The 20,648-nt window shown below is 39.5% G+C and overlaps 1 protein-coding gene across 1 annotated transcript in view; it reads right to left on the reverse strand.

Annotated features, from left to right (window-relative positions):
* LOC140923149 (transmembrane protein 209-like) overlaps window positions 1-20,648 on the reverse strand; it is a 47,062-nt gene that overhangs the window by 1,815 nt on the left and 24,599 nt on the right. Inside the window, exons 4-15 of the mRNA XM_073373224.1 lie at window positions 12,069-12,214; window positions 10,677-10,759; window positions 10,061-10,092; window positions 9,767-9,853; window positions 9,272-9,374; window positions 5,029-5,095; window positions 4,840-4,902; window positions 4,629-4,725; window positions 3,257-3,382; window positions 2,706-2,803; window positions 1,537-1,651; window positions 1,085-1,143 (exon numbers count right to left, since the gene is read on the reverse strand). Of these exons, the coding sequence (XP_073229325.1) occupies window positions 1,085-1,143; window positions 1,537-1,651; window positions 2,706-2,803; window positions 3,257-3,382; window positions 4,629-4,725; window positions 4,840-4,902; window positions 5,029-5,095; window positions 9,272-9,374; window positions 9,767-9,853; window positions 10,061-10,092; window positions 10,677-10,759; window positions 12,069-12,214 (1,076 nt within the window). The remainder of the gene's footprint in view (window positions 1-1,084; window positions 1,144-1,536; window positions 1,652-2,705; window positions 2,804-3,256; window positions 3,383-4,628; window positions 4,726-4,839; window positions 4,903-5,028; window positions 5,096-9,271; window positions 9,375-9,766; window positions 9,854-10,060; window positions 10,093-10,676; window positions 10,760-12,068; window positions 12,215-20,648) is intronic.

The raw sequence follows: 20,648 nt of genomic DNA on the forward strand, positions 1-20,648 counted from the left end.
AGGGAACTGGGGGCCCGTTTCTCGAAATTCCCGGTAACTTTTCGGGCCCGAAATCAAATATTCAAATCAAAATATAAAGAATAAGAGCGCGGGTCCTGGCTAGCAAACTACTCCATTTTGTTTCATAAACTGATAGTTTTATCATGTTAGATTTAAAACTATCGAAACCTCTGTCTTGCATGTAGACAACAGCAGCTTTACGCGGCCGTTAATTATCGGGACTTTCGAGAAACGGGCCCCTGTAGGGTAAATGCTCCCGCTACTAGTTTTAGGATCGTTACTGGGAACACGCCAGTCACCTACTGACCAATTTTTTTTTCCGTTCCTTAGTAACAGTACCAGACGTCTCTGCGAAAGTTAACTCGGTCCAGTTTCTTTCCCGTTTCCAAAGAGCCACAGTGAATTGGTTAGCATTAGATCCCATCGGCCTAAACCACCTCGGACACCTCATGAAGTTTACACAACGTAAGACTCCTTATAGCTTCGGATTCGAGCACTGACTGTGATGATTAGGGATAAGCAATACTGATTAGGGTTAAGCACTGAAAATAGTGATTAGGGTTAGGCACTGACTAGGGTGATTACGGCTTTAAGCCCTGAAAATGGTGATTACGGTTAAGCACTGACTCGAAACGGTTAGCTTCTATTTAGAGTTAGGGTCGTTGATTTTCAAGTTCAAACCAAATCATCTCTAGCCAGCCAGTCCTCTGTGGCCTTAAGGTAAGGTGATGAACTGAAGACCTCACACTCCGAGTTCGATACCCACTCACGCTCTTCGGATTTTTTTTCCTTGAAAACAGAAGAGAGATACACTTTGATAAACATTTGCTGAGCAGAATTTCTTTTAAGTGTAGTATGGAAGCAATAAAGAATACTAGGTTACGTAAACTTCATAAGGTGACCAAGGGTTTTAGGCCAATGGGATATAATGCTGACCCAGTGAATTTAGTGTCAAATCAGAAGCAACAAGCTCCAAAACTTCAGACATCTATACCCCACTATCAAGCTCAGTATACCTTCGTCGCAAAGACCTAGAATTAAAGAAAATAATAACTGTAGGTTTTTTACTCTAATTGTTCTATACCTTGAAGTGAGGTGGGTGAAGACGGGATTGGTAAATACACAGGTCACTCTTCCGAGCACCTTCAAACAAAAGCAATATAACGTATCAGATTGAATAAAATGTTCTTTTTAACTTTTGTATAATTCATGTACTTACATGTACAACAGTTCAAACAATATTTAAGAAGGACGACGCAACCGAAGATTTTTTGAAACAATTCTCTCCTTTAAAAGGAGAAAATGATATCAGTAAACTTTCCAAAACAGCAAACAAAGGTCATTTATGACACCCATCATGTGCTTGCCTACCTGTAATTCCTACAATTTCTCTTACATATAGTCACATATCAATAGTAGCCACTCTACGAGTACAGCCACGTTTAGTTCTGCTTGAATGTATACATGAAGATTTTGTTTTCAATTCCACAAGGCCTTCGCTTTTCAAAGGACAAATTAGTTGAATGTGAGACTTACTCGGTTTATCCGGTGTCTTGAGGAAGTGTAGTCCTGTGAATGTTCTTCCATCCGGGAACGAGGGGTCTGCGGGGAGCCTCGAATCCATATATGTACAAAACATGTGCAACAGCAACTGAAAATTAAAAAAATCATTGCCTGCTTTATGTACGTGACGCGGAGCTACGCGGGGTCCTTTTCTTCGGTTTGGTGCCTTCGTACTAAACAGAACAGTCAAATAATCACTCCAACGACTAGACTACGGACTTAGTTTAACATAACCGTTAGCCTTTGACTCCCAAAGTCAATTAAGGAGTATAGTAAGGTCGTTATAACGTTTGTATCTGTCGACAAACTCCTGTAGTTAGACCATTAAAAAAAGAAAGATGGCCCGGAAGACTTGTCAGCTAAACAGATTCAATTTTTTTTTCTTGGTTTGAGTACTCTGTGAGTTCTGTGTCGAAAAATTAAGGCTCCAAAAGCCAGCTTTTATTGAGAATTCTTCAAAATTTTGTTTACCGGATAGGCTTGTCACTCAATATTGAGCTTTACAAACCGAATTGTAACAGATTCTGTGAAAATGATTTCACACAAAGGGACCGTGGCTTCCTCGGCCACGTCCCTTGATGATAACAGGGACTTAACGATCCGACGAGGCGAGAATGTCGAAAAACATTAGGTTTAAAGGCAAACCAACAACCCTGCACTTGCATCACCTTTTCTGTTCAAAGTCATTTCTTTGCCGTTTTTGCACGACTACGACGTGAAATTGCCTAATTTTACATAATTTTTGTGGAGAACGTAAACAAGCGACAAAGCAATTTTCTTTCCACTGCAGTTGGGTTCGCCTACTTTTACTTAAGGTTGCAGCTAAGTGGGGACACAAGACAAAAAGCATGTTCTAATAGGGTGAAAGGCTGTCTAAAAATTCTTGCGAGGAATATTTTGTTGAGCGATTAAAAAATCAAGTCAATAACACCCGCCTACTCCAAACTTCGAATGTTTGGCGCCAAAACATGTCACTTTTGCACCCAATTAGAACATGTTACGACGGTAATTGCGCCGGATAGAGACTGGAAGAACGTAAATTCACTTTTTAATCGACGCTTTCGCTGCCATTGCGTCGTCGGATCTTTAAGTCCCTAATTTTGTGGTAGTTGTTATTTGACAAAAACAAGGTCAAAACAAACCTGTGAATCAGCTAAGAGATCCTGTTCCCATAATTTTCCTCTGTATTGACCTCCTGAATTCCAGCGATACAGCCCCATACAACCACCTTGGGCGAGCTCTAAAGTGACAAACAATATAGAAAACAAAGATTAGCCACAATAAAGGTAAAAAAGGGTCGCGAGAGAAGAAAAAAAACTCCGCCTGTTTGACGACCAGAAAAACGCGAGTCCTTAAGCTTACGCTTCACATTCTGCCATTGTCATGTCGGCCAACATCGCAACATTTAAGACATTGAGCGCAATATAAAATTGAGTTGCAAGAAAATGTTGTCGTAACATTTCCGACCATGCGTTGTCACCGAGTAAACTACCGTTGAAGCAACAGTTAGCGCGAAGGACAAGTGTGGCATTAAATTAGGTTGCATTGAAAGCGACAACATGCAAGCATACTTATAGCTAAACATTAAAAAGGCAGAAAAGGCACGAACACGTGTCGTTTCACGTGACATGAACACGTGTAGGTCCGTGACCAGTGAATTACTTTTAAATCTACGGGCAAAGGAAATACAAACCTGACAGACGCTGTACTAGATATTCCTGATTGTTAGAAGCTTCAAGATAGGGAATAATGGATGGCAATGTAGGAACTTGATCTGCTTTTGTCACTGCTACCTGCCGCACAGCACTAAGACTGATGGCTGAATACGTAAAGAAAATTGGTGTGCAAGGAGTACATGTGCGTTATTGGTATTACATGTAGGAGAAGATGGATAATCCAAGCGACCAGAGAGTGTTGCTATTTGCAGGACAAAGGCAGTACTTTCATGTTTGGTATTTTCAAGGTTCGTACTCTTCTGAGCTCTTCAAATTCCCATTTTTTTTACGTTTTTATGACCTTAAAGCTAGCTGTCACTTTCGAATATATTCAAAACAATCCTTGTTTAAGGGTACTTTTTGACCTAACTTGGTTCAACAGACAGAAACCCTGGTGTCCACTAAAACCCGTTTCATTTAATTAATCGTCTCTATCTTACATTTTCCTTGCTTTGACATCTGCAGTATATCTAATCTATTCAACATAACTTTAATTTCCCATTACTTTCCATGACCGACAATTAAATTCCATGACTTTTCAAGCCTGGAAAATGAAGTCCTTCAGTTTCATGACTTTCCATGATTTCCATGATCTGTACGAACCCTGTATTGAAGACCCTGAACGCTTGTCCAGCCTCAGGAACCGAACCTGCGACCTGCAACTCTGAGATCAATTGAAGTTTCTGGGAAACTGCCCACCTACCTCTCCCCTAAGCCAACATTATCACTTACGTCTCACTTTGGGTAAAATGTTAGCTTAGGGAAGGGGTAGGGGGGCAGTTTCCCAGAAACCTTAATTGATCCCAACTCTGCAATTTCGCGTTCCTTACTGGGCTAATCCTACAGCGGTCTGCTGAGAAGTTCACAGCGTCAAACGAGTGAAATTTGCAAAAGTTAAGCGAAATACTTCAAAGTTAAGGTTGCTACTTTCACTATCGAAAGTTTAGGGTATTACCAACATCCTGTTAGTTTACTAAACTTTTTAAAAGTTTACTAAAAAAGTTCTAAGTGATTGAAAACCGATGCTGACGTTATTATCGACGCCATTTTCAAACATGATCCTCTTTTAGCGCGAAGCGTTTTCAGCGAAAAAAGCTCAAAATTTTGAGAAAAATGGAAAGATAATTATGTTGACTAACTGATTTATACATCTTTGCCCATTTTTCTCTAACTGGTAAATGAAATCCCAGCAATAAAAAACAAAAATAACGATTTAGACGTTTGACCGCGGTGGTGCTGAGAAGGATGGCCGAAAAATTTAAGATCCGAACTAGAAATCTGTCCCACTCTCTGACTACTCTACTTTGAAGAATTACGGCACCGATTAAAAGCAAACCAAATTCTCCTTACTTCCGACTTGAAGCTCAGAGCAACCAATTCTACAAAGGGTTTCGTTCACTGATTCAATCTGCTCCACAAGACGTACCAATATAGTTTGACAAAGCCACTGAAAAAAAAAATATAATTATAATTATTGTTGCTATTAATTTTATTATTATTTAATTATAATTTCATGTAGACTGCAAGAAAATCCAAAATCGTAAATTTTAAGTTAGCGTACCTTTCTGCAGTTTTCTATCCAGTAGTCCAGGTTTGCTCTTGTGACTGCAAATTTTGTCCAAATCTAAAGAATTTTTATATAACTCACTTTAGTACAGTAGTCCCAAACCAGCCTTCAATAAAAGTCAACCCTGTGTCAGAATCAGGTAGAATTTGCACAGTGGATTAAAAAAAAAACCCTGTTCATTACCTCATCGACTTTTATACTGTTGTATCCTGAGTCGTCATCATCTCTTGAAGAACTTAAGTCAGGAGACCTTTGAGGATTTACAGCAAAGCGGATAATTATACGTTTCTGGGAAACTGCCCACCTACCCCTTCCCTAAGTCAACATTTTGCCCTAAGTGAGAAATAAGTGTTAATGTTGGCTTAGGGGAGGGGTAGGTGGGCAGTTTCCCAATCGCATAACCTTTTAAGGTATTAGAACTGTTATAACGTCGAAATGGAGCAAGCTTATAAAAGTGCTAATTTGAAAAGTTTTGTCAAACTGAAGCAAAGACCAAAAACTGGCGGCAAACTTTTGCTCTCAGGCAACTAGAAAATCTTAGTTAAATTTAAATAGAATTCATATTCTGGGCATCCTAGATTTCACAGGTTCAAAGCACTGGGATCCCTTCAATTTTTCTTAAGAGTGCAGCCTTTGAAACATTTTTGTTCAAATGAAGGCTAAGGTTGGTATCTAAGAGCACTCTATTTTAGAAATGGCAGCCCGGATAGTTTCTGGCACGAGAAAATTTGATCATGTTACAGCTATTCTTAAGCAGTTACAGTGGCTGCCAATTATTAAACAACTTGCGGTTAGGGATGCTACCATGGTATTTAAATGCTTAAATGGACTTGCAGCTCCCTATCTTTATCAGAAGTTTAAAACCAGAGCAGAAGTGCACAACTGCAACACTAGGAGTAGGGACCGCCTACATATACCACTCTGTAGGACGGCTGCAGGTCAGCGCGTGTTTACCTTCAGAGGCCAAAAGATGTGGAATAGTCTCCCAGACGAGTTTCAGTCTATAACTTATTTAGATGTATTTAAAGCAAAAATAAAAAAGCATTTTTTAAGGGTATTTTTGGAAAACTAAGTTTTAGATATTTGACATTAACACATGTTATGTTATTTTATGTTATGTTTGTTATGTTATGTAATGTTATGTTATGTTTGTTATGTTATGTTATGTTATGTAATGTTATTTTATGTTATGTTTGTTATGTTATGTAATGTTATGTTATGTTTGTTATTTTATGTTATGTTATGTAATGTAATGTAATGTAACGTAATGTAATCTTATGTTATGTCATGTTATGAAATATTATGTAATGTTGTTATGTTATGTTATGTTTGTTATGTTATGTTATGTTATGTAATGTAATGTTGTTATGTAATGTAAAGTAATGTAATATAATGTAATGTAATGTTACGTAATGTAATGTTATGTAATGTTATGTTGTTATGTTATGTTATGTTTGTTATGTTATGTTATGTAATGTTGTTATGTAATGTAATGTTATGTAATGTTATAAAATAACTAAGATAGTACGCGCGCTCTGATTGGCCGAGAGGAGTGTTTGCATGAGAGTATGTAAACATGGTTGTGGCGTCAAGTTGTTTGGCTTTTCTCGCGCTAATCACGCAAGCACGAATTTGAAAAAGTTTTCGAGTTCAAAACTCGACAAGTTTACTTTATTTACCCAATCCTTCGTCGGCTGAAACATGGAAAAACGTTACAAAGAAGGCGAGTCAATTTTTCTTCGCTTAAGCTGACATTTTAAGCGAGAAAAATCCGTATTTTGCAAAGAATCTTATTGCAAAACAAGAACTGCTTACGCGTGCAAGACTTCGTGGACGAGATTTTGCGCCTGATAAGAATTTCTCTTATAATCAGAGCCATACAAAGAGTTTTGCGTTTTTTTCTCGGGAAAGTTGTTTTATAAAAGCAATAGAAAACTTTTTTCCTGTGTTTGCATAGCCTGATATAAACACTCGAGGCGTTGGGAGAATTCTGGACGGTTATGCAAACCCTTGACTTCGTCTCGGGTTTGCACAAATGTCTCGAATTCTCCCAACCCCTCTCGTGTTTATATCAGGCTATGCAAACACGGAAAACGTTTTCTATTGCTTAATTATGTTATGTTATAATATAACTGTTATATAACAGTTTTATATAACTGTTATATACCAGTTACATAACAGTTCCATAACTGTTGTATAACTGTTATATAACAGTTATAGAACTGTTATATAACTGTTATATATGCTGTCATATAACAGTTATAGAACTGTTATATATACTGTTATATAACAGTTATAGAACTGTTATGTTATGTTACATTATGTTTTGTTTGTTATGTTATGTTATGTAATGTCATGTAAACTGTTATAGATACTGTTATAGATACTGTTATATAACAGTTATATTATAATTCTAATTGAACAGTTTTGTATAACTGTTGTATAACAGTTATAGAACTGTTATATAACTGTTATATATACTGTTATATGACAGTTTTATAACAGTTCTATAACTGTTATATACACTTATAACAGTTAATAACAGTTATGTAACTGTTATATAACAGAAAAGTTATATAAAACTGTTGTATAACAGTTATTACTGTTACATAACAGTTATATTTTAACTGTTATATAACAGTTACAATATAACTGTTATATAGCAGTTATTTATAATATAACGGTAATTTATATAACTGTTATATAAGCTATATATAAAAGTTATATTATAACTGTTATATAACAGTTATATAACAGATATATAAATAACTGTTATATAACAGTTATATAAAACTGTTGTATAACCGTTATATTATAATTGTTATTTAACAGTTATAAAACTGTTATATAACAGTTACAATACAACTGTTATATAACAGTTTTATATAACTGTTGTATAACAGTTATAGAACTGTTATATAACTGTTGTATATAATATAACGGTTATTTATATAACTGTTATATAACAGTTCTAAACTGTTATATAACATATATATGTTATAACTGTTATATAACAGTTATTTATATATATCTGTTATATAACAGTTATATAGCAGTTATATTATAACTGTTATATAACAGTTATAGAACTGTTATATATACTGTTATATAACAGTTATATAAAACTGTTATTTAACAGTTATATTATAACTCTTATTTAACAGTTTCGTATAACTGTTGTATAACAGTTATAGAACTTTTATATAACTGTTATATATACTGTTATATGACAGTTTTATAACAGTTCTATAACTGTTATATAACACTTATAATAGTTAATAACAGTTATGTAACTGTTATATAACAGAAAAGTTATATAAAACTGTTATATAACAGTTCTATTATAACTGTTATTTAACAGTAATAAGACTGTTATAGCCTAGCCGTATAGGTGATTTTGGAAATTTTTTTAAAGGTTTCGTCATGAATATTGAATGAGTGCAATATTTGTATTGCAAAATTGTGAAATACTGTACTCTGTCCGAGCTCTGTATGATAAAAACAGCGCCTCGTGGTACTGTTTCACCTCAGTTGTGATGTATAAAAAGTATAAAAGGATGGTTTACACGTCCCAGACTTGTTGCCAAGATTTTTTAAAGTAAACTTGTTGAACGCAAAAAGTTCGGCCTGATTTGTTTTCCACGCCTAATCTACTGTGATCAAAAGCCTTTATCGCTCTTAAATGTGATCAAAGATGATTGCTATTTTTTGGGTGTACATATAAGGCTATCAACTCGATGTAAGATTAAGTTCACTCTTACCTTGGACTGTTTGCAAATTATTTTTCTCTAAAATCACTTAACCTTTCCCTCAAAAGTCACATGAATGTGCTCTAAAGTTAACTGAATTGTGGAATACAAGTTTATTGTTTGATTTAAATTATGAATTCGAGTTAATAGGAACTTCGCTTTTAGCCCTGGCAAAATCTATGTGTTATGTTATGTAATGTAATGTTGTAATGTAATGTAGTGTAATGTAATGTTATTTAATGTTATGTAATGTTATGTAATGTTATGTTGTTATGTAATGTAATGTAATGTAATGCAATGTATGTTATGTAATGTTATGTTATGTTATGTTTCTTTATGTTATGTTTGTTAGGTTATGTTTTATGTTACGCTTGTTATGTTTGTTATGTTGTTATGTTTGTTATGTTATGTTTGTTATGTTTATGTTTTATGTTATGTTTGTTATGTTTGTTATGTTATGTTATGTTTGTTATGTTATGTTTGTTACGTTTGTTATGTTATGTTATGTCTGTTATGTTATGTCTGTTATGTTATGTTATATAATGTAATGTAATGTAATGATTTTCTTTGTTTCCTCGTTATAAATAATTAATGAGTTTGAGAAGGGACCCTTCAACCCTTGAGATTCTATAAGTTACAGTATGCACGGAGAAGACTAGACTAACACTAACACAAACCTCCTTGCAATTCTATACACATTCAACGGCGGTGTGAAATCATATCTGTAACCTGACCAATATTGCTGACTTCTTCCAACAGAAAGAGCATCTGGCGATGAAACTGGCAAGAAATTAAAAAAAAAAGAAAGATGAAATACATGTTCATGTACATTGACTACTATATGTAACTATCAATGTATACCAGGTTTGGTAAACAATTTCATTATTAACTTGAGAAGTTAATTCATCAAATTGTTACATCACTTAATATATATTTCATGATGGTGGTAGGACATATGGAATAATCCAGCACAGAGCGGTTTCAAAAGCTTTGAATCCAAAAATGGTATCCTGATCCCTTAACAGGAATACATTATTAAACAACGAAATAACAAGAATTTCATGAGATGAGAGATTGACCCCTATGAAGTGGGTTTTCATCACCTCCTCTAGTAGGAATCAACAGGAAGTAAGTATGTAAGTAATATTATTGTTAATCACAAGTATGCGGACCTCTCTGAAGCCTTTCCCCTTCTTCGTCTTGTTCTCGAAGGTATTGTGTGAGTGAGTTTAGATCTGTTATACAGTCACCAGATGCAACTAAATTAAAAAACAAAACAAACAAAACAAAATATAAGTTTTGTAACAAAGTCAGCCAAGGTCATCTTTCCATAATTTACATATATATGTTTTTACTAGGTCCAATAAATTTGTACGTGTACCACCAAACTTAAAAAAATTGTAGGGGGTGAAAAACAGAGGTAAGAGCAAGCTACATGTAATGGAAATTGATCTGGAAGCACTTACATGACGACCTGCCTGGTGATGAGTGCCTGGACCTAGATGGGAAAAATACAGATAAATTCATTCATCAACTTTATAATGCAATACCGTAAAATTCCGAAAATAAGCCCCTCCATGTATAAGCCCCTCCAAATATAAGCCCCCCAAACGGGTAACACAAAAAATCCTCTGTTAAATCGCCCCTCCAAATATAAGCCCCCTGGGGGCTTGTACTTGCAAAAAAGGGCCTTTGAAAAATATAAGCCCCGGCGCTTATTTTCGGAATTTTACAGTATCACAGTTCACTGTAAAGTTGTGAGGTAATTACTGAAAAAGCCCAACATAAACCTTTAAACCCCATTCAATATCCTTACACGAATTCCTTAGACTTTCCTCCATACATTTCCTTGAGAAATAAGTTGGGAGAATTTATTTAAAATTCAAAGTATTTTCCTTTTGGTGATCATTTCATTAATTCTCCTAACTTTTTTTTCTTGATTTTGTATTGAAATTGTCAGGAGAATACTGACGTTGGTCACTACTGCGAAGAGAAGTGTTAAGCGATCACTTTTTATAAATTGCCCATACCTTTTAAAATTGTAAAATAATAATAATATAATCAGTCAAACACGCAACATACCAAGAATCAGGAGTAGCCACAGTTGTTTCATAATAAAACGATGGTGTGCCATTCAAAGGTGACCTTGGTGAGCTGTTGTTAGACTGAAAGGAAGAATTACACTTGACATACATGTAATGAGGAGTACTAACAACATATATATTAAGCTCTACATGTACATTTTGTCTGCTTTAAGGTGATTCCCTAGTAAAAGAACCTAACATAGATTGTAGATGAAACTTGGTACAAGTCAAGAAGATGGTAAAAAGGTAATAAAAAGTGGGGGTCACCGTGCTCGTTTTGACGTCACAATGCTGACAAATACGGCTATTTTGGACCCTTTGACAAAAACCGCGCGCAGCCCAAAACTAGGCAAAAAGGAAATATTTTTTCTTTGATGCATGTGTTATCGCACAGAATTTGACTTTTATGTATTGTTTATCCACTTACGTACTTGAAAAATGCCTGTTAATTCCCTTGTTTTTACTTTACACTCCAAAGTAGAATTAAATTGGACACGCGCTATTCGACACGTAATAGCTCAATCCGTACAACTTAGTAAAATTGCCAAAAAACTGCACATAGATTTGTGCCAATTTTTTTCGCACCGAAAGGAAGCACTGTCCTTATTAAAATCATGAAATAAAAAATGGGGGTCACCGTACTCGTTTTTGCGGTAGAGCTGCAGAAAGTGCGCACCAAATGCATTTTCCCTTGATTTTTGAGAGAGGACTGGGGCGAGTTTCAAAATAGAATGTATGCGAAAGGGGGAAGAAAGTATTAAAAAATCCGTTTTTACAGAATTTACATCGAGATATCACATTTAGGACACAATGTGATAAAAAAAGCGTTTAAATGAAAATCAAAGTGAATAAGCACAAATTAAACATCCACTATCGAAGTTCTCCGTGAGGAAGTCGAACTCGGCAACACGCGTACTGCTCACGTTATGCACATTCCCACCACATTGAGTCTCGCCTCGGCAAGAAACAACCGCAAGCAAAAATTGCAATAGCGTTTCTCTTCGGTCAACTTCATTTTAATAATGTTACTTCACATGCTCTTTTTTACGGAGGCCATCTTGTTATGCGCAGTAAGAGATGCGCAGTGCAAAACCAGGGAATCACCTTAAGTGTTTAAGGCTGTCCATTTTAATCTGCAACATTTCTGGTATATTAAGAAATGACAGGGACTTTACTGACAGTAGTTACATGTAGACTTACAAGCTGCACAAGTGAGATCTCATGTCTGAAAAGAGATTACCACATGCTGAAACTAGTACCATCAGAATAATTTTTGGGTTCAAAAGTTCTAAAAAGCTAAAACGAGCTTTTCTTTTTACAAACGCAATGACGAATACAGATTTGCAATGTAAAGTAAACATACAGTGTATAATATTTTATATGTACTTACCCGGGGAGGGGTTCCAAGAAGTCTTGGAGGGGTGCCAGAGATTGTAGTGGACATGCCAATAGCTGGGGATGATGTCGTGACGATGGCAGGTGATGAAGATGCACGGCCAGATGGGCTTGGTAGTGGAGCAAGCTTAAATCCTGAATCTGTTGATTACAATCATACATGAAATAGTTTCATAAATCCTTTAGGCGAGAAAAAGCAAAAGATGGGTGTACAATTAATGACAGTTAAACATAAATAATTCGTTAATTAGAGCAGATGACAAGACAGGGTAAGAGAGATTGACAGATGTCCTCCAGAAACTTAAATAGAGCATACCCAGTAAAGCATCAGTGAACTATGATATTCCTGATACGAAAAAAGGTGTCGCTAAAACGTATAAACAATAAACAATGAAGTTTCAAAGATTTATGAGTAAACGTTCATTAGTAAAACAAATTCAATGTTCTCTTGACAAACGTTTAAATTGTCACTAGCTGCTCGTGCGGATGCAAATGCCTAGAATACTTTGTTAAAGTTATGTCCCGGTCTTTTTTTGTCCTCCAAGAAAGCTTTTAGGTCCTATCTTATAATTTTCAAGACTGCGTTGGCGATATGGCTACGCTCTTTAATCTTCAACTGTAGACATCTATTATGTGTCCAGAACAGGTGAAGTTGAGAGCTTATTGCCATGAAAACTGGAAACCGTTTGACGTTTATTGCAATGCCGTCGCAATAAGCTTCGATAATGTGAAAATTTCTGAAAAGAACTTTGAATTTGCAATGCCAGTAAAGTTCTACCCATAAATCAATTACGTCCCATCGTTAATGGTTTATACCAAAAGGCGGCCCAGACGTGGTGTGTGTCAATAACATGGACAAAGCGGGATGACTTGTCGAATCTCTGATTGCAAAACTCGATAAAATGCCACTTTAACTGGCCAGGAAAGACAAGGAGACGTTCAGTAAAAGTATGTTAGCTTTGTTTTGTTATATTTTGACTTCTGGACTATTTAAGTTCATGGGAGATTCGACGACCCATCCAATTGTGTCCATGTTATTGACACATACTATATCTGGGCGGCCTATGTTTATACTTTTCAAGCGAAAGAGTTTTTTCAATCAGCTGTATATGAAATACGTGTAAGTCTGTTGTTAGTAAGGGAAATACAGCCTGTTAGGGTTGAGTTTTACAATAATTCTTATATTAAATAAATGAAATGATATGTGTGGAGAGAACAACAGAGAAAATAAATTCGGAACCCACGACCTTCCGTACACTAGTCGGATGCTCTAACCACTGAGCTACTGAGAACTCAGTAGTGAGCAGGTGAATTGTGGGCTGACATAACAACCGCATCGCGCAGTCACATTGTCTCAAGTGAAGACCCAATATTGACTGATCGCGCAGTCACGTAAATACTATAGAGCGGTTTTCATTTGAGTGTCGAAAAGTAATTGGTTTTGCACTTTCTACACGATGCGATTGGCTTAAAAGATTCGCGCCACCTTTTCATCCAATCAGAAGTAAAACCAAAGCCAATTGTGACGCACTCGCATGCATTTTCCCGCGCTTTGCGTCAGCCACATGTAATTACTTCGAGTTTTGATTGGTTCAATGTATTGTCTGTGTCCTATGTGATTGGCCAGAGTAATTACTTTGGTTTTGGTTTTACGACACTCAAACGAAAACCACTCTATGAGCAATGAATAATTCTTATCTTGCGCAATGAACACTTCTTATCTTGCACAATTTAAACATCTTAGATACACATTTGTCCCAGCATTCTTGGTCACACAAGAAAGTGCTGACTTGTTTCTTCCCACAAAAAAAACTTCCCTTATTTTCTCTATTAGATATTTTATGAAAATAGTTATTTATTTTATAGAGAGCCAACATCGTTGCAAAAAAGTTTTGAAGTAAGCAGCTCTATCATAATCTCAACCAAATGTTGGTCTTGTAATCTTTAATGTGCAAAACAAATTAGCTCAGTAGAGAAGATATCCAAAAACACATTGTAAAAAACAGGGAAATCAGTGACAACAGCCACAACCGTGACAAAACCAACAACACTGACAACAGTGACAACGGTGACAACAGTGACAACAGCGACAACGGTGACAACGGTCAAAACCATGACAACAGCGACAACAGTGACAACAGTGACAACGGTGACAACGGTAACAACATTGACAAGGGTGACAACAGCGAAAACAGTGACAATGGTAACAACGATGAGAACAGTGACAAAAGCGACAACGGTGACAACAGTCACAACAGCGACAACGGTGACAAGAGCGACAACGGTGACAACGGTGACAACAGTAACAACGGTGACAACAGTGACAACAACGAAAACAGCGACAACGGGGACAACAGTAACAACAGCGACAACAGTGACAAGAGCGACAACAGTGCCAACAGTGACAAAAGTGACAACAATGACAACTGTGACAACGGTGACAACAGTGACAACAGTGACAACAGTGACAACAGCGACAACAGCGACAACGATGACAACGGTGACAACAGTGCCAACAGTGAAAACAGCAACCACAATGACAACTGTGAAAACAGTGACAACAACGACAAGGCTGACAATGGTGACAACAGTGACAATGGTGACAACAGCAACAACGGTGACAACAGCGACAATGGTGATAATAGTGACAATGGTGACAACAGGGACAACGGTGAGAACAGTGACAACGGTGACAATGGTGACAACAACGACAACAGTGACAACAGTGACAACGGTGACAACAATGACAGCAGCGACAACTGTGAAAACTGTGAGAGCGGTGACAACAGTGACAACAGTGACAACAGCAACAACAGTGACAATGGTGACAAAAGCAACACCGGTGAAAACAGTGACAATGGTGACAACAATGACAGCAGCGACAACGGTGACAACTGTCACAGCGGTGACAACAGTGACAACAGCGACAACGGTGACAACGGTGACAAGTGTGAAAACAGCGACAACAGTGACAACGATGACAACAGTGACAACGATGGCAACAGCGACAACAGCGACAACAGTGACAACAGTGACAATGGTGGCAACTGTGACAAAGACCACAACAGTGACAACGATAAAAAAGGTGACAACAGTGACAATCGTGACAACAGCGACAACGGTCACAACAGTGAAAACGGTGACAACAGCGACAAAGGTGACAATGGTGACAAAGGTGACAACAGCGAAAACAGTGACAACGGTAAAAACGATGACAAAGGTGACAACGGTGACAACGGTGACAACAGCGACACCAGTGAAAACGATGACAACAGTGACAACGGTGACAAAAGTAACAACAGCGACAACAGTGACAACAGTGACAACGGTCACGACTGTGACAAAGGTGACAACAGTGACAACGGTGACAAAGGTGATAACAGTGACAACAGTGACAAAGGTGACAACAGTGAAAAAGGCGACAACCGTGACAACTGTGACAACAGTGACAACAGTGACGACAGTGAAAAAGGTGACAACAGAAAAAAAGGGGACAACGGTGCGAACTGTGACAACACTGACAACAGTGACAACAGCAACAACGGTGACAACTATGACAACGGTGACAACAGCGACAACAGAGACAAAGGTGACAGTAGTGACAACAGTGACAACAGTGACAACGGTGACAACAGTGACAACAGCGACAACGGTGACAACGGTCAAAACCGTGACAACAGCGACAACAGTGACAACAGTGACACCGGTGACAGCCGCGACAACGGTGACAACGGTAACAACATTGACAATGGTGACAACAGCGACAAGGGTGACAACAGCGAAAACAGTGACAATGGTAACAACGATGAGAACAGTGACAACAACGACAAAGGTGACAACAGTGACAATGGTGACAACAGTGACAACGGTGACAACGGTGACAAAGGTGACAACAGTGACAACAGTGACAACGGTGAGAACAGTGACAATGGTGACAACAGGGACAACGGTGACAACGGTAACAACAGTGACGACAGTGAAAACGGTGACAATGGTGACAACAGGGACAACAGTGACAACAGTGACAATGGTGACAACAGTGACAACGGTGACAACAGTGACAACGGTGACAACAGTGACAACAGTGACAACAGTGACAAAGGTGACAACGGTGACAAAGGTGACAACAGTGACAACAGCGACAACGATGACAACAGGGACAACAGTGACAACGGTGAGGACTGTGACAAAGGTGACAACAGTCACATCAGTGATAAAGGTGACAACAGTGACAATCGTGAAAACAGTGACATCGGTGACAACAGTGACAACAGTGAAAAGCTGACAAAAGTGACCCAACAGTGACAACAGCAACAACGGGGACAACTGTCACAACGGTGACAACAGCGACAACAGTGACAGTGACAGTAGTGAGAAGGGTGACAATAGCGACAACGGTGACAATGGTGACAATGGTGACAACAGTGACAACAGTGACAACAGCGACGACAGTGACAATAGCGACAACAGCGACAACGGTTACAACGGTGACAATGGTCACAACGGTGACAACAGCAACAACAGTGACAAGTGACAACGGTGACAACACTGATAACAGCGACAACAGTGACAACAGCGAAAACAGTGAAAACAGTAACAACGGTGACAACGGTGGAAGCAGTGACATCAGCGACAACAGTCACAACGGCGACAATAGTGACAACAGTGACAACAGTGACAAAGGTGACAATGGTGACAACGGTGGCAACAGTGACAACGGTGACAACTGTGACAACAGTGACAACAGTAACAACAATGACAACGGTGACAACTGTGACAACAGTGACAACAGCGACAACAGTGATAAAGGTGACAACGGTGACAACAGTAACAAAGGTGACACCAGTGAAAACAGTGACAACAGTGACAACAGTGTCAAGACTGACAACGGTGACAACGGTGACAAAAGTGACCACAGTGACAACGGTGAGAACGGCACAACCGTGACAAAGGTGACAACGGTAACAATGGTGACAACGGTGACAACAGTGACAACGGTGAGAAAAGTGACAAAGGTGACAACGGTGACAACAGTGACAAGGGTGACAACGCTGAAAACGGTGAGAACAGTGACAACAGTGAAAACAGTGACAACAGTGAAAACAGTGACAACAGTGACAAAGGTGGCAGCAGTGACATCAGCGACAACAGTGACAACAGTGAAAACAGGGACAGCGGTGACAACGGTGAGAACCGTGACAACAGTGACAACAGTGACAACGGTGACAACAGTGACAACAGTGACAACAGTGTCAAGACTGACAAAGGTGACAACAGTGTCACCGTCGTCACTGTTGTCACTGCTGTCGCTGATGTCACTGCTGCCACCGTTGCCACTGTGTCACCGTTGTCACTGTTTTCACCGTTGTCACTGTTGTCACCTTTGTCACTGTTGACACTGTTGTCACCGTTGTCACTGTTGTGACTGTTGTTACTGCTGTCACCCTTTGGTACCGTTGTCACTGTTGTTACTGTTATCAATGTTGTCACGGTTGTCACCTTTGTCACCGTTGTCACCGTTGTCACGTTTGTCACCGTTGTCACCGTTTCCACCTTTGTCAAGGTTGTCACTGTTGTCACCGTTGTCACTGTTGTCAGTCTTGATACTGTTCTCAATGTTGTCAGTAATGTCACCGTTGTCACTATTGTCACGATTGTCACCGGTGTCACGGTTGTCACCGTTGTCACTGTTGTCACGGTTGTCACTGTTTTCAGTCTTGACACTGTTATCACTTTTGTCACTGTTGTCACCGTTGTCACCGTCGTCACTGTTGTCACTGATGTCACTGCTGCCACCGTTGCCACCGTTGTCACTGTTGTCACCGTTGTCACTGTTGTCACCTTTGTCGCTGTTGTCACTGTTGTCACGATTGAAACCGGTGTCACGGTTGTCACTGTTGTCACTCTTCTCACTGTTGTCACGGTTGTCACTGTTTTCAGTCTTGACACTATTGTCACTTTTGTCACTGTTGTCACCGTTGTCACCGTCGTCACTGTTGTCACTGTTGTCACTGATGTCACTGCTGCCACCGTTGCCACTGTTGTCACCGTTGTCACTGTTGTGACTACTGTCACTGTAGTGACCCTTTGGTACCGTTGTCACTGTTGTTACTGTTGTCACTGTTTTCACGGTTGTCACCGTTGTTACCGTTGGCACGTTTGTTACCTTTGTCACCGTTCTCACCTTTCTCACCATTGTCACAGTTGTCACCGTTGTCACTGTTGTCACGGTTTTCGCTGGTGTCACCGTTGTCACTGTTGTCACTGTTGTCACGGTTGTCACTGTTGTCACTGATGTCACTGCTGCGACAGTTGTCACTGTTGTCACTTTTGTCAGTGTTGTCAAGGTTGTCACCGTTGTCACCGTTGTCACTGTGGTCACTGTTTTTGCTGATGTCACTGGTGCCACCGTTGTCACTGTTGTCACTGATGTCACTGCTGCCACCTTTGCCACTGTCGTCACCTTTGTCACTGTAGTCACTGTTGTCACGATTGTCACCGGTGTCACTGTTGTTACCGTTGTCACTGTTGTCACGGTTGTCACTGTTTTCAGTCTTGACACTGTTGTCACTTTTGTCACTGTTGTCACTGTTGTCACGGTTGTCGCCGGTGTCACCGTTGTCACTGTTGTCGCTGATGTCACTGCTGCGACAGTTGTCACTGTTGTCACCGTTGTCACTGTCGTCACTGTTGTCACTGTAGTCACTGATGTCACTGCTGCCACCGTTGCCACTGTTGTCACCGTTGTGACTGTTGTGACTGTTGTCATTGTTGTCACCCTTTGGTACCGTTGTCACTGTTGTTACTGTTGTCACTGTTGTCACGGTTGTCACCTTTGTCACCGTTGTTACCTTTGCACGTTTGTCACCTTTGTCACCGTTCTGACCTTTCTCACCATTGTCACAGTTGTCACTGTTGTCACCGTTGTCACTGTTGTCAGTCTTAACACTGTTCTCAATGTTGTCAGTAATGTCACCGTTTTCACCGTTCTCACTGTTGTCACTGTTGTCACGGTTGTCGCCGGTGTCACTGTTGTCACCGCTGTCACTGTTGTCACTGTTGTCACAGTTGTCGCCGGTGTCACCGTTGTCACCGTTGTCACTGTTCTCACTGTTGTCACTGTTGTCACGGTTGTCACTGATGTCACCGTTGTCACTGTTGTCACCCTTGATACCCTTGTCACCTTTGTCACCGTTGTCACGTTGTCAGTGTTGTCATCGTTGTCACCGTTTTCACTGTTGTCACTGTTGTAACGATTCTCACTGTTGTCACTGTTGTCGCTAATGTCACTGCTGCAACAGTTGTCACTGTTGTCAGCGTTGTCACTGTTCTCACCGTCGTCACCTTTGTCGCAGTTGTCACCGTTGTCACCTTTGTCACCGTTCTTACCATTGTCACTATTGTCACTGTGGTCACTGTTGTCACCGTTGTCACCGTTGTCAGTCTTGACACTGTTGTCACTGTTTTCACTGTTCTCACCGTTGTCACCGTTGTCACTGTTGTCATGGTTGTCACCGTTGTCACCGTTGTCACTGTTGTCACTGTTTTTGCTGATGTTACTGCTGCCACCGTTATCACTGTTGTCACCCTTGTCACCATTCTCACCGTTGTCACCGTTGTCACCATTGTCACTGTTGTCACCGTTGTCACCCTTATCACCGTTGTCACTGTTGTCACTGTTGTCACTGTTGTCACTGTTGTCACCGTTGTCACTGTTGTCACCGTTGACACCATTCTTACTCTTATCACTGTTGTCACCGGGTTTACCGTTGTCACCGTTGTTACGGTTGCTACTGTTGTCACCTTTGTCACTGTTGTCACCGTTGTCACTGTTATCACTGTTGTAGCTGATGTCACTAGTTCCACCGTTGTCACTGTTGTCGCTTTTTTCCCCGTTGTCACCATTCTCATTGTTGTAACCGTTGTCCACGTTGTCACTGTTGTCACCGTTGTCACTGTTGTCACCATTGTCACCATTGTCAGTCTTGACACTGTTGTCAATGTTGTTACCGTTTTCACCATTGTCACTGTTGTCACAGTTGTCACCGTTGTCACTATTGTCACTGTTATCACGGCTGTCACTTTTGTCGCTGATGTCACTGCTGCAAATGTTGTCACTGTTGTCACTGTTGTCACCGTTGCAACCGTTGTCACCATTGTCACCAGTGTCACCGTTGTCACTGTCGTCACCTTTGTCACTGTTGTCACTGTTGTCACCGTTGACACCGTTGTTACTCTTATCACTGTTGTCACTGTTGTCACCATTGTCATGGTTGTCACTGTTGTCACCTTTGTAGCTGTTGTCACCTTTGTAACTGTTGTCACCGTTGTCACTGTTGTCGGTGTTGTCACTGTAGTCACTGTTGTCACTGATGTCACTAGTGCCACAGTTGTTGCTGTTGTCCCCGTTGTCACTGTTCTCACTGTTGTTACCGTTGTCACTGTTGTCACGCTTGTCACCGTTGTCACCACTGTCACCGTTGTCCCCGTTGTCACTGTTGTCACCATTGTCACTGTTGTACCGTTGTCACTGTTGTCACTTGTCCCTGTTTTCACTGTTGTCACTGTTGTCACC

The sequence above is a fragment of the Porites lutea genome, chromosome 13 (genome assembly GCF_958299795.1).
Source record: "Porites lutea chromosome 13, jaPorLute2.1, whole genome shotgun sequence".
NCBI lineage: Eukaryota > Metazoa > Cnidaria > Anthozoa > Scleractinia > Poritidae > Porites > Porites lutea.